A 13,808-nucleotide genomic window follows, 5' to 3' on the forward strand; every position below is an offset into this window, starting at 1 on the left:
ATATATATATATATATATATATATATATATATATATACTGTATATGCTGTATTAGGCTACAATGTGTGATTTGTAAAATTTTGGGATGGTGGTATGCTGTAGGATTTTTTAATGTAAAAAAATGTGAAGAGGCAAAAAAAAAGTTTGAAAATCACTGCTGTAGATCACTAGTCAGGCCTTGAATATTATGTGGAGACCTTATCTACAGAGGGATTTGAATAAACTAGTAAAATGTTCAAAGGAGATCTACTCAAATAGTACATGGTCTAAAAAAACTTACAAGAAAAGCCCTTGCACACTTTATACAGTATGTATATAGGTTGGAGAGTGGTGATAAGGTAGAAACATTTATACATAATATTTTTTTTCACAGTGCAAACAATACCAGAACAACTGGGTCCAGTTTATGTCCAATTGGAGGGTAGCAAGTTTAAGATTAATTAGTGTAAGTTTTCTTTACTGATAGGGGTGGTTGATTTGTGGAATATACTTCCAATAGAGGCAGCAAGGACAAAGACTCTAAAGGAATTCAAGAATGACTGGGACATGCTGTAATTTAGATTGTACAGTATGAACAAGATTCATTTGGACCTTTGTACTTTTCTGGCTTTGGTAGGACAGTAGGAACAGGAGATTAGACCAATATTCTTATAGTTTATATTTAACTTTTTCTGAGTTTGTGTTGTTTAATGTAACCAACAATAGAAATAATAGTTTATATGTATCTTTATTAATGCAAAATGTTTTCTCAGGTTTATACAAGTTCATCTCAGTGTTGCACATGTGGTATCACCAATTAGAATATTGGCCTTCATGAATCCTTCTAGATTACCCAGAACTCCTGTCCTCCCACCCATAATTAGTAGCAGTGACAAAACTTTTCTAGTCAGCCTTCAGTCTTATATAGACTATGAAACAAAGAAGCTGGAATCCTCGGGTCAATTGGATGCTGAGCAACAGTGCACCATCTATGGGAATGTGTTTGATAAGGTAAATCATCAAAAGCATTATATCATTACACTATCATATATATTAGAATGATAAATGATTTAAGCATATACATAGCTATTGATACCAAAAATAATGCTTCTCTTCATATTGATATCTTTGTTTTGTACAAGGTCATGGAAGTTAGAAAGAACATATTAGAGAACAGTAACACTTAAAGTTTTCCTTGGTTATGTACAGTTTTTGGATATTATCATATATTTATATAAACAACATTCAATGCTTCCTATGATTAGGAAGTTCATATACAAATTGTGAGACTCCTTAATTTAATATACTTGTATCTACCCTTGACTTGCTGATGCTTGTGTCCTTGGATACAATGTCACGGAAAACAAACAGAAGAAAAAGCAAAATGTATTCAGCACAGTAACATCAGATTTAAAAGGAAAACCGTGATGTTCTGAAATACTATCTTTAAAAGGACAGTTATTGTTATTATTCATTTTACATAATTCTGCACTAAGAGTGAAAAATTATTCTTGAATATTAAAGGGTCAGTAAACACCAGAGTTTTTGTTGTTTAAAAAGGTAGATAATCCCTTTATTACCCATTCCCCAATTTTGCATAACCAACACAGTTATAATAATATACTTTTTACCTCTGTGATTACCTTGTATCTATGCCTCTGCAAACTGCCTCCTTATTTCAGTTCTTTTGACAGACATGCATTTTTAGCCAATCAGTGCTTGCTCTTAGGAGCTTCACGTGCATGAGCTCAATGTTATCTATATGAAACACATGAACTAACGCCCTCTAGTGGTGAAAACTGTCAAAATGCTTTCCGATTAGAGGCAGTCTTCAAGGTCTAAGAAATTAGCACATGAACCTCCTAGATTTAGCTTTCAACTAAGAATACCAAGAGAACAAAGCAAAATTGTTTGTTTATAAATTGTTGCAAACACTGCATCCACAGAGTGCTAAAAAATGTGCACGCTTCTGAGCACACATGAGCCTATTAGGTTTACTCTTCAACAAAGGACACCAAAAGAACAAAGCAAATGCTCTGTCTAAATCATGAAAGTAAAATTATGATTTTTTTTGTATTCAGGTCTCAAAATGAATAGCAAAAAAATAAGAATCAGTAAACATTTGTCAACAGTGCCAGTGTCTCTGTAGTCATAGAAACATTGTAAGATTATATGAAAAATATGTAGTTAACAGGTTTTAAAATTTCTTGGAAAAATGTTGCAACTTCTAAGGCAATTATTATTTATGATACTGTATCTACAAGACAATTAGACAGTCTGACTTAAAGTGAATGTCAATTTTGATGCTAAAGTGCCTGTTTTTTAAAAATTTGATTAAAAACAGGGACACTTTAATTCATCAAAATTTACATTTCACTCCTGTTGATTAAAAAAAACTTACCTTTTAAACTTCACAGCAGCTCCAGCTTCCTCCACCCGTCGCAAAGCCTCTTCCTGGGTCTAAAATGAGGAATCCGGCTTCCTCCAATCACAGCGTTGAATCAGGCACTGATTCCCCGGGGGAAAGCTGTGATTGGAGGATGACCTATCCATCATTTCTGACGTCAGAAATGGCTTGCAACGACCGGAGGAAGCTGGAGCTGCTGTGAAGATTAAAAAGGTAAGTTGTTTTTTTTTCAACAGGAGTGAAATGTAAATTTTTATGAATTAAAGTGCCCCTGTTTTTAATCGAATTTTTAAAAACCGGTCACTTTAGCATCAAAATTGACATTCACTTTAACCCCTTAATGACCACAATGTACCTTGTATGTCACTGGTCGTTAAGTGTTTTTTCAGGACATAATAGCACAAGTCTAGCAAGAACACTCTATTAATGCCCTCCCTCCAGAAGGCTTTGTGGAATAGAGCAGTCTCAACGCTGGTGGCAAGACCGCGCTATAAAACAATCAAGTCCCAAAAAAAGGCCAGCGACATACAGGGTACGTCGCTGGTCCTTAAGGGGTTAAAGAACCCATATGAAAGTGATGCAGCATAACTGTGAAAAGCTGGCAAGGAAAGATCACCTGAACACCTCAACATTTCTTCAGCTCACAAGAGTAAGTGCTCTATGAACAGTTATTCTTCAGCTGCTGTCCAGCTGTAAGTTGAAAAAAAAAACCAATAGCTAATCAACAGTGCTGAGGTCATGCTTTGCTTCCCTGAAATTCTGTGAGATTTCATAGCAGACTTCTTTAAAATGAGTAGGGAAATAACATGACTGTGTCTACACATGCCAGATGCATGCTCTCTTGCAAGTCCTGGGACTAGAATCCTGATTGGCTGCTTAAAGTACCTTTAAAATGGGATGTTACTACTGAGGACATTTAAAGTCAAAATTACTATCTTTTTTACATAGAGATGTTCTGGTGATATTTTCTAGTCAGCTATGCTATTCTGCATCACTTTCAAGTGCTTCAACTTTTAGGTATATCATGTCCCTTTAAAGGAATAGTCTAGTCAGAATTAATGATTAGACTATTCAGATTGAGCATGCAATTTAAAACAGCTTTCTAATTTACTCTTATTATAATTTTTCTTTGTTCTCTTGGTATCTTTTTTTGAATGTAACCTTAGGAGCCGGTGTCCTGTGGAAAATCCAGGTCATCAAAATCTCCAATTACACCCGAACCATTCATCCGATTGATTGTGCATCCTGTCCCTAAAGGAGACACGGGCCAATAAGATGGGCACTGTAATTCAGCATTAGCTCCTATATTCATGATCTATTTCTGCCTCCATCTGAGGGGTACTTGTAGACCTCATTCCCCAAGGTTCACTTGGGGTGGATGCCAGAGGATCGGCGGGGCGTCCCCCTAACAGAGGCAAAAACAAATAGGGAAAATGGGAGAGTCACCGGAAGGGATGTAATTGTAGATTTCGACGACTTGGAGTTTTCAACAGAACACACATTTAGACACCAATCAGAAAGTGCTACCCAGCTTCTGAACCAAAAATCTTCCGGCTCCTATGCTTACATTCTTGTTTTTTCATATAAAGGCACCAAGAGAACGAAGAAAAATTGATAATAGGAGTAAATTAGAAAGTTGCTTAACATTGCATGCTCTCTCTGAATCAAAAAAGTTTAATTTTGAATGGATACTTCCTTTAACAAAAGATAGTAAACAAAATTATTTGACAATTTGGAAATGTTTTTTTTATAGGTAATTGATTATTGTTCTGATTACAAAACTATCCTCACTGCTATCAAACGTGAGTACGATGAGTTTATTGCTAGAATCAAGCAAGGGCAAAGAGAAGCTGCACATCGTCAAAGAAACCTGAAGGTCTTGGCATGTGAGCCAACAACACTCATGTACTACATGAAAAGAGCGTCAGAACTAACAGACAGGTGAGAAATCAGTGTAACTGCTGAATCAAAAAGTATTACTTGTTGGAAATTAACCATGACTTGTTCAAGCTACTAAGTAAACTTAATTGATACAGTTTAGTTTTATAGACAAGTTAAATTTTCAGCTGGATAAGGACCATCTTGGTGTGTATATATGTCATACAATGCCTAAGGACCATATTGACTTATATACGCATGTTGATGGTCTAAAGATTTGTGCAATGTATGTGCTTGGAACCAATCAGCTCTCTACTTCCTTAAGCCCCCCACAGACCCCAGGAAGGTTATATAATTAACAGCATATCAATAGCTAAAGAAAACCTTGGTCTTTGGTTAATAATCATCTATTTTTTATAGATTATGCTTTATGTTATGTTATATATATATATATATATATATATATATATTTTATTTTTTTTAAATTTATTTATTTATTATTATTATTTTTTTTAAATAATTTCTTTTTTAATCCCCTTAAATGACTTGTCCTAATCATGGCCTTGTACCAAGTCGTATTGTCCAGAACTTCAGTGGCAATAGATCTCATGTACAATGTAAAATAAGAATACCTTTCCAACCTCTAGCTGAGGATAGAGGAAAGATAAATATAGCAATTTAATCATAATGAGAGATGATTAGTTATTTCTATAAAGTGTTATGGTATATAACAAGATAGAAATAAATCCGATTATTGATTTTCGGCTAGATTACGAGTTTTTGTCGGTAAGGCTTGCGGTGTTAACAAGCCTTTTTTTCTCACCACTCACTTAAGACCGCGCTGGTATTATGAGTTTTCTAAAAGCCGGCGTAAGCCGCAGAAAGTGAGCGTTGAGCAAAATTTAGCTCCACATCTCACCTCAATACCGGCGCTGCTTACGGTAGCGGTAAGCTGGCTAAACGTGCTTGTGCACGATTTCCCCATAGGAAACAATGGGGCTGAGCTGGCTGAAAAAAAACCTAACACCTGCAAAAAAGCAGCGTTCAGCTCTTAACGCAGCCCCATTGATTCCTATGGGGAAAATAAATCTATATCTACACCTAAAACCCTAACATGAACCCCGAGTCTAAACACCCCTAATCTTACACTTACTAGCCCCTAATCTGCTGCCCCCGACATTGTCGCCACCTGCATAATCTTATTAACCCCTAATCTGCCACTCCGGACACCGCCACCACCTACATTATACCTATGAAACCCTAATCTGGTGCCCCTAACATCACCGACACCTACATTATAGTTATTAACCCCTAATCTGCCGCCCCAACGTCGCCGCAACCTACCTACATTTCTTAACCCCTAATCTGCCACCCCCAACGTCGCCGCCACTATAATAAAGTTATTAACCTTTAAACCTAAGTCTAACCCTAACCTCCCTAATTTAAATATAATTTAAAATAATCTAAGTAAAATTACTACAATTAAATAAATTAATCCTATTTAAAACTAAATACTTACCTATAAAATAAACCCTAAGATAGTTACACTATAACTAATAGTTACATTGTAGCTAGCTTAGGGTTTATTTTTATTTTACAGGCAACTTTGTATTTATTTTAACTAGGTACAATAGTTATTAAATAGTTATTAAATATTTAATAACTACCTAGCTAAAATAAATACAAAAGTACCTGTAAAATAAAACCTAACCTAAGTTACAATTACACCTAACACTACACTATAAATAAATTAATTATCTAAATTAAATTAAATTAATTACAATTAAATTAAATAAACTAAAGTACAAAAAACACTAAATTACAGAAAATAATAAAATAATTACAAGAATTTTAAACTAATTACACCTACTCTAATCCCCCTAATAAAATAAAAAGCCCCCCAAAATAATAAAAATCCCTACCCTATACTAAATTACAAATAGCCCTTAAAAGGGTCTTTTGTGGGGCATTGCCCCAAAGTAATCAGCTCTTTAACCTGTAAAAAAAAATACAATACCCCCCAACATTAAAACCCACCACCCACACAACCAACCCTACTCTAAAACCCACCCAATCCCCCCTTAAAAAAAGCTAACACTAACCCCTTGAAGATTACCCTACCGTGAGACGTCTTCACCCAACTGGGCAGGGTCGGATTGGAAATAAAAATCAGCCCTGGAAAAATTGTAGACCAGCCCTCTATATAGAATATATATATATATATATAAATAAAACAAGAAGTTTGTTTAACCGCTAAAGGAGCATTCAGGTGCACAAGTCTCTGTAGATAGCTATATGAATAATGTAAATAGAAAATCCAGTAATAGGTTCCACTTACAAGTTGCCGCTTCTGTGAGGGAGAGATCTCCTGTGTAGTGGGCTACAGGACCTTGTCAGTGTGGGTCTTCTTAGTCTCTTGGAGTAAGGTAGAGGTGGTGGTGTTGTAGTGTGCCAGGAGTAGTGGATAGTACTTTTAAAGCCCTCAAATCACATGAGGTATGGGTATAGTAAATTGTATAAATTTTTCCCCAATAATAGGTATATCCTGGTATTTCCTCTATTTTTGTATATGGTCTCCAAAGTCTGACATATTAGCATCCCAAAAGAGTCCCAAACGTTAAAAATAATTAACAAAAAAGCCTTCTGGTGGCAAATAAACTTTATGTCAAACTTTGCATGCCATATACAGAAATAAGAGGAGAATCCAGAATACACCTATTATTGGGGTTACATTTATGAGGAATGTTCTAGTAAGTAGAACCTATTACCAGATTTTCTATTTAGTTTATTTATATAACTATGTACAGAGACTTTTGCACCTCAGTGCTCCTTTAGTGCTTAAACAAACTTGTCATACTTTTTGCTTTTAACTTTTGGGGATCCTATAGAACTCATCAGTTGTAGTTTAATGCTAATTGTACAGTTTACACACACACATTTATATACTGTGTGTGTATATATATATATATATATATATATATATATAAAAAAAATGTGTGAGTGAGCAAACTGTGCAATTAGCATGAAATAGGCATGAAATATTTATATATATTTTTTTTAATTATTTGTATATACTTTTTTGGGAAGAGAAGAAAATTGCACAGTAAGATATTTTTCCCTATCCTGTCATTCTTTTGAACAGACCCTCCTAAAAATGTATTCCCTTACTTGTCTTTAAATAGCACACATAAATTACACTTTATATCAGATGAGCAACTCAAAAGAATTTGTCCTGTTTTAGGGAGGAAGGCTGGGAGAACTTTGCTCAGGCTGCACAGCAGCGCACGCATCAAAGAAAAATCTGCCATTAACAGCAGACATACATAAATTAAGTCAGCAGCCCCCTGTCCTCCTTACCGTGATTTACTAGGACTGTTCAGTGTTCTCCCTGTGAGAGGCTGTTAGTTCCGTGCTCCAGAAGAGAGAAGGAGGGGGAAGACTGCACTTGAAGTGCAGTTACACGAGCAGGCTGTTGTTGGGGGCGGGTCCTACCATTCTAACAACAAGGAAGCAGCTACAGATCTTCTGCAGAGTGCGCAGGGGTTGTGCAGGGAGACCGTGCAATGTAAACCTGCTAACAGCCCTGCACACTCTTTTTTCTACTGTTCTAGTACTTCCGTAGTACTAGAACAGTAGAAAACAGTGTGCAGGGAGACTAACCTGCTAACAGCCCTGCGCACTGTTTTCTACTGTTCTAGTACTACGGAAGTGAGGCAGCACTATATCCTGCGGCCCACCGGGAAATTTCCCGGCACCCCGCCAGCCCAATCCGACCATGCAACTGGGCAGAAGTGGTCCTCCAGACAGGCAGAAGTCTTCATCCAGACGGCATCTTCTATCTTCATCCATCCGGCGCGGAGCGACTCCATCTTCAAGACATCCGACGCGGAGCATCCTCTTCATCCGGAGTCTTCTTCAACAATGAAGGTTCCTTTAAGTGACGTCATCCAAGATGGCATCCCTTCAATTCCGATTGGCTGATAGAATTCTATCAGCCAATCGGAATTAAGGTAGGAAAAATCCTATTGGCTGATGGAATCAGCAAATAGAATTGAAGTTCAATCCTACTGGCTGATCCAATCAGCCAATAGGATTGAGCTTGCATTCTATTGGCTGTTCCAGTCATCCAATAGAATGTGAGCTCAATTCTGTTGGCTGATTGCATCAGTCAATAGGATTTTTCCTACCTTAATTCTGATTGGCTGATAGAATTCTATCAGCCAATCGGAATTGAAGGGACGCCATCTTGGATGACATCATTTAAAGGAACCTTCATTCTTCAGTTGGACTTCCTTTGAAGAGAATGCTCCGCGTCGGCTGGATTGAAGGTGGACCCGCTCCGCTCCGGATGGATGAAGATAGAAGATGCCGCTTGGATGAAGACTTCTGCCCGTCTGGAGGACCTCTTCTGCCCGGATCGGATGAAGACTTCTGGCCGTCTGGAGGACCACTTCGCCCGGCTTCGTAGAGGACTTCGGCCCTGTTGGGTGAAGACGTCTCAGGGTAGGGTGATCTTCAAGGGGTTAGTGTTAGGTTTTATTAAGGGGGGATTTGGTGGGTTTTAGAGTAGGGTTGGTTGTGTGGGTTTTAATGTTGGGAGGTATTGTATGGGACAATGCCCCGCAAAAGGCCCTTTTAAGGGCTATTTGTAATTTAGTATAGGTTAGGGATTTTTATGATTTTGAGGGGCTTTTTTGTTTTATTAGGGGGATTAGATTAGGTTTAATTAGTTTAAAAATCTTGTAATTATTTTTTTATTTTCTGTAATTTAGTGTTTGTTGTTTTTCGTACTTTAGTTTATTTAATTTAATTTAATTGTAATTAATTGTAGTTAATGTAGGTAATTAATTTAATTATAGTGTAGTGTTAGGTGTAATTGTAACTTAGGTTAGGTTTTATTTTACAGGTAAATTTGTACTAATTTTAGCTACGTAGTTATTAAATAGCTATTAATAATAACTATTTAATAACTATTGTACCTAATTAAAATAAATACAAAGTTGCCTGTAAAATAAAAATAAACCCTAAGATAGCTACAATGTAACTATTAGTTATATTGTAGCTAGCTTAGGGTTTATTTTATAGGTAAGTATTTAGTTTTAAATAGGAATAATTTAATTAATTGTAGTAATTTTATTTAGATTTTTTTAAATTTTATTTAAGTTAGGGGGGTGTTAGGGTTAGACTTAGGTTTAGGGGTTAATACATTTAATATAGTAGCAGCGACGTTGGAGGCGGCAGATTAGGGGTTACATTTTTTATTATAGTGTTTGCGATGGGGGGGGCTCGGTTTAGGGGTTAATAGGTAGATTATGGGTGTTAGTGTACTTTTTAGCACATTAGTTAAGAGTTAAGAGTGCGGTAGGAGTCTTGACAGGAGAGGGTGTACCACTCACTTTTTCCAAGACTCGTAATACCGGCGTTAGGAAAATCCCATTGAAAAGATAGGATACGCAAGTGACGTAAGTGGATTTGCGGTATGCTCGAGTCGCGGAAAAAAAGTGAGCAGTACACCTGTAACTTCAAAACTCGTAATACCCGCGGGCTTTAAAAAGCAGCGTTGGGACCTCTTAACGCTACTTTTTAAGGCTAACGCAAGACTCGTAATCTAGGCTTTTGTTTTTTATATTTCTAATTTATGTTTTTTGCAGTGTAATCTAAGGTCTGTAAAAATTCACATTAGGTAATTTAAACATTTTTCTTTAAGTACTTTGTTTTCCTTTGCCAGGATTGAGATTATTAAAAATGATTCTCAAAGAATTGCGAATGAATTACAAAAGATTCAAGAAAAAAGGAGACCAAAAACCCTACAGTTAGAAAAAGTCCCACCGAAAGCAAAGATAAAGCCGTCTACACTAATCCCAGGTATGCTTTTCTACATGATATCCATGTTCTATTATTAATCATTTTTGTTCTTTTTAATTTATCAACAAAGATGGATTATGTAATGCAATACAGTTAAATTATTTACAAGGGGTATTACAATTATCAGCACTTCACAGAGATGCTGCTATCCAAATTATTATTTAAAATAAATGTTGGCACCCTTAGTAAGTGCTTGTTTACTTATCTCGCCAGCCACAATTTTATTTTTAAATGTGCCTAGGGGTAGTACAGACAATAAGACATTTTAAAAAGCAGATTTTACCCTGATAGCTGTTTATCTCATCCTACTTGAGAAGAACGGACACATACATTGCCGTATAATAATATTATATATAATACTAAAAAATACTCTCCATGCCGATGAGCTTTTGATCATATCACATACACTCACATACACTCACATGCACACACAGACATATTTAGATTTTGTTAGGTCCTGACAATTCAGCCACTTGCACACTTACCCCACTTACATATGGTTACCTGTAATCAATATAGCATTTAAGAAGACAACACATTGCTTTATCCTCTCGTATTCACTACTGGTTTTCAACACTTCTTTGCAAATAATTCCAATAACGTTTAATTCTCTGTTACAGAACAATTGTTACACAAAAGCAAGAGGTGGGTTATGTTCCTTGAGCTCAGGTATAATGTTCTTTGTAGTGGAAATTATTTTTTTAAAGGGATATTCTACTTGAACATGTTTATTGTTTCAAAAGATAGAAAATCCCTTTATTACCCATTCCCTAGTTTTGCATAACTAACACAGTTATATTAATAGAAATAACTTGGATACAATGAGCGCCTATACCTTAAGACAAAGACAGAAGATAATATATAGGAATATATATAAGAATGTTATGGATCCATATGACATAAACCTATGTAATACTTAAGAAGATTAAAAATGATGATAAATCTTAAAACCTATTACAAAAACCATATAACACGTTCAGAGGTGTGGTGTTATCCTATTATACAGATGGTTAGTTCAATGTGGAAGTTAGTAGCAATAAGTCTAATGGTAGTCCAGTATAGGATTGTATTCCTACTCCAATAAAGCTGAAAAAGCGTGATATCCTTGAGGGATAGTGAGTGCCTCACAAAAGAAAAATAATAATGAAAAATGAATAAAAAACTCTGGGTGCAAAAAAAAATATATAATATATATATATATATATATATATATATATATATAATCTATAAATTCAATACAAATTCAAAAAATTCGTATTGAAAAGAAAAAGTGCAACAAATCATTGATAAAGGCCCAAAAATAGGACCGAAACGCGTTGACATTTATGGTAAGCTTCATTCTGATTACTGATACAAGATTTTTGCATTATTGCACTATGTTGTATTTCTTTTATCTACAGGTATAAACACTTAAGCACTTTAAGGGATAAAACTTTGAAAATACCAGACCTTTTCCTCAGTACTTTCCACAGTTTTCAACTTCCACTCAGAGGATTATCACTAAGAGGGAACTTCTCACTTTAAGCTCACCACTGGAGTTAATTACACAATTGGTGTTTACCTGACACCTAACTATCATATACTACATTTTTGCAATATGATTTTTAATTGCATATTATACAATCACTTTTGGATTTTTTGCACTTTTTCTTTTCCTTTTCAATCCAAATTTTTTGATTTTTTATTAAATTTATTGATTTTATATATATATATATATATATATATATATTATATATATTTTTTTGCACCCAGAGTTTTTTATTCACTTTTCATTATTATTTTTCTTTTTCTTTTGTGAGGCACTCACTATCCCTCAAGGATATCACGCTTTTTCAGCTTTATTGGAGTAGGAATACAATCCTATACTGGACTACCATTAGACTTATTGCTACTAACTTCCACATTGAACTAACCATCTGTATAATAGGATAACACTACACCTCTGAACATGTTATATGGTTTTTGTAATAGGTTTTAAGATTTATCATCATTTTTAATCTTCTTAAGTATTACATAGGTTTATGTCATATGGATCCATAACATTCTTATATATATTCCTATATATTTGTTTTAATTCTATGTTTTAAATAAATGTAAAAAATTTTATACTATCTTCTGTCTTTGCCTTAAAGGGCCATTAAACCCAAACATTTTCTTTCATGATTCAGATAGAGAATACAATTTTAAACAACATACCAATTTACTTCTATTATCTAATTTGCTGCAATCTTTAGATATCCTTTGTTAAAGAAATAGCAATGCACATTGGTGACCAATCACATGAGGTATCTATATGCAGCTACTAATCAGAAGCTACTGAGCCTATCTAGATATGCTTTTCAGGAAAGAATATCAAGAGAATGAAGCAAATTAGATAATTGAAGTAAATTAGAAAGTTGTTTAAAATGGTATTCTCTATCTAAATCACAAAAGAAAAAATTTGGGTTTAATGTCACTTTTTTAGGGGCAGCTAGGGACCCTTATTTCAAGGAGACATAAGACACTTTTATTTGTTAAGCGCTGTGAGATATAATAATTAACAGTTGTATTAATATACTTTTTACCTCTGTGATTACCTTGTATCTAAGCCTCTGAATACATACACTATCCCTTATCTCAGTGCTTTTTACAAACTTGCATTTCAGCCAATCAGTGCTGACTCATAAATAACTCCACGTGAGTGAACACAGTTATTTATGTGGCACACATGAACTAGCAATGTCTAGCTGTAAACACTAATAAAATGCACTGAGATAAGAGGCGGCCTTCAAGGGCTTAGAAATCAGCCTATGAGCCTACTGGCCGAAACGTGTAAGACCTCCGCTCAGTCTGAGGTGATTGTTATTGTTTTTGAACAAGCCACATAGATTATGAAATAGATAATAAAATAAAACTCTTTTTAGAATTTTCATTTGAAGCCTACCTTGACGTTTATGAACCTACCGGTTTAGCCTTCAAAGAATACCAAGAGAACAAAGCATGTTTGATGATAAAAGTAAATTGAAAAGTTGTTTAAACTGTCCCCTTAACCCTAGACAGCACTCTTAGTCTATATGCTCAGTATCTACTATGCATTTAATCTGATCTTATTATACAAAGAATATATCTGTGATGGTAATCTTTTCTCTACCCTGTCAGGCATGACAGTAGAAGAGTCCCTGAGCATGGATTCTCTTATTAAATATCAGCAACATCTAGAAGCCAGAGTTCGAGAGCTGAGGGATGACATTAAATACAAATATGTTCCCATGGAGAAGAAGCATGAACTGGATGAAAAACTGAAGCTATCTCTATACGAGCGAGAAGAAGCAGAAGCAATAAATAAGAAGATGCTGATCAGGTACTGTGTGCAGTTGCAATTGCTGTCCTGGCCAATCCATTGTAAACCCAAAGCTATACGTATATCTCAAGCAATAACCCCTAATAATGACCTTCTGTTACCCGTTAGGATTCTGGGTTTGAATCAACAGAATGGGAGCCAGCGCCACTTGCCTCTTTCTCTTAATTAGAACACATTGCCTGCCCTCTAAGTTATCCCCTAAAGCAGCACTTCTAGCTTTCTGTTTTTACAGTTTATAGTAAGAACATAAAAAACATACAGAGACTTTCCAATTTATCAAGTTGTGCACAGACTTTTTATAGGAGCCAGCTACTACTGAGCATGTGCAAAAGTTCACAG

General features: G+C 35.3%; 1 protein-coding gene across 1 annotated transcript in view; it reads left to right on the plus strand.

Annotated features, from left to right (window-relative positions):
• The first annotated feature begins 813 nt into the window (after nucleotides 1–813).
• The window catches only part of CLHC1 (clathrin heavy chain linker domain containing 1), a 114,089-nt gene continuing 101,094 nt past the window's right edge, over nucleotides 814–13,808 (plus strand). The window contains exons 1-4 of the mRNA XM_053709342.1: nucleotides 814–990; nucleotides 4,140–4,327; nucleotides 9,993–10,129; nucleotides 13,268–13,469. Of these exons, the coding sequence (XP_053565317.1) occupies nucleotides 814–990; nucleotides 4,140–4,327; nucleotides 9,993–10,129; nucleotides 13,268–13,469 (704 nt within the window). The remainder of the gene's footprint in view (nucleotides 991–4,139; nucleotides 4,328–9,992; nucleotides 10,130–13,267; nucleotides 13,470–13,808) is intronic.

The sequence above is a fragment of the Bombina bombina genome, chromosome 4 (genome assembly GCF_027579735.1).
Source record: "Bombina bombina isolate aBomBom1 chromosome 4, aBomBom1.pri, whole genome shotgun sequence".
Lineage (NCBI taxonomy): Eukaryota > Metazoa > Chordata > Amphibia > Anura > Bombinatoridae > Bombina > Bombina bombina.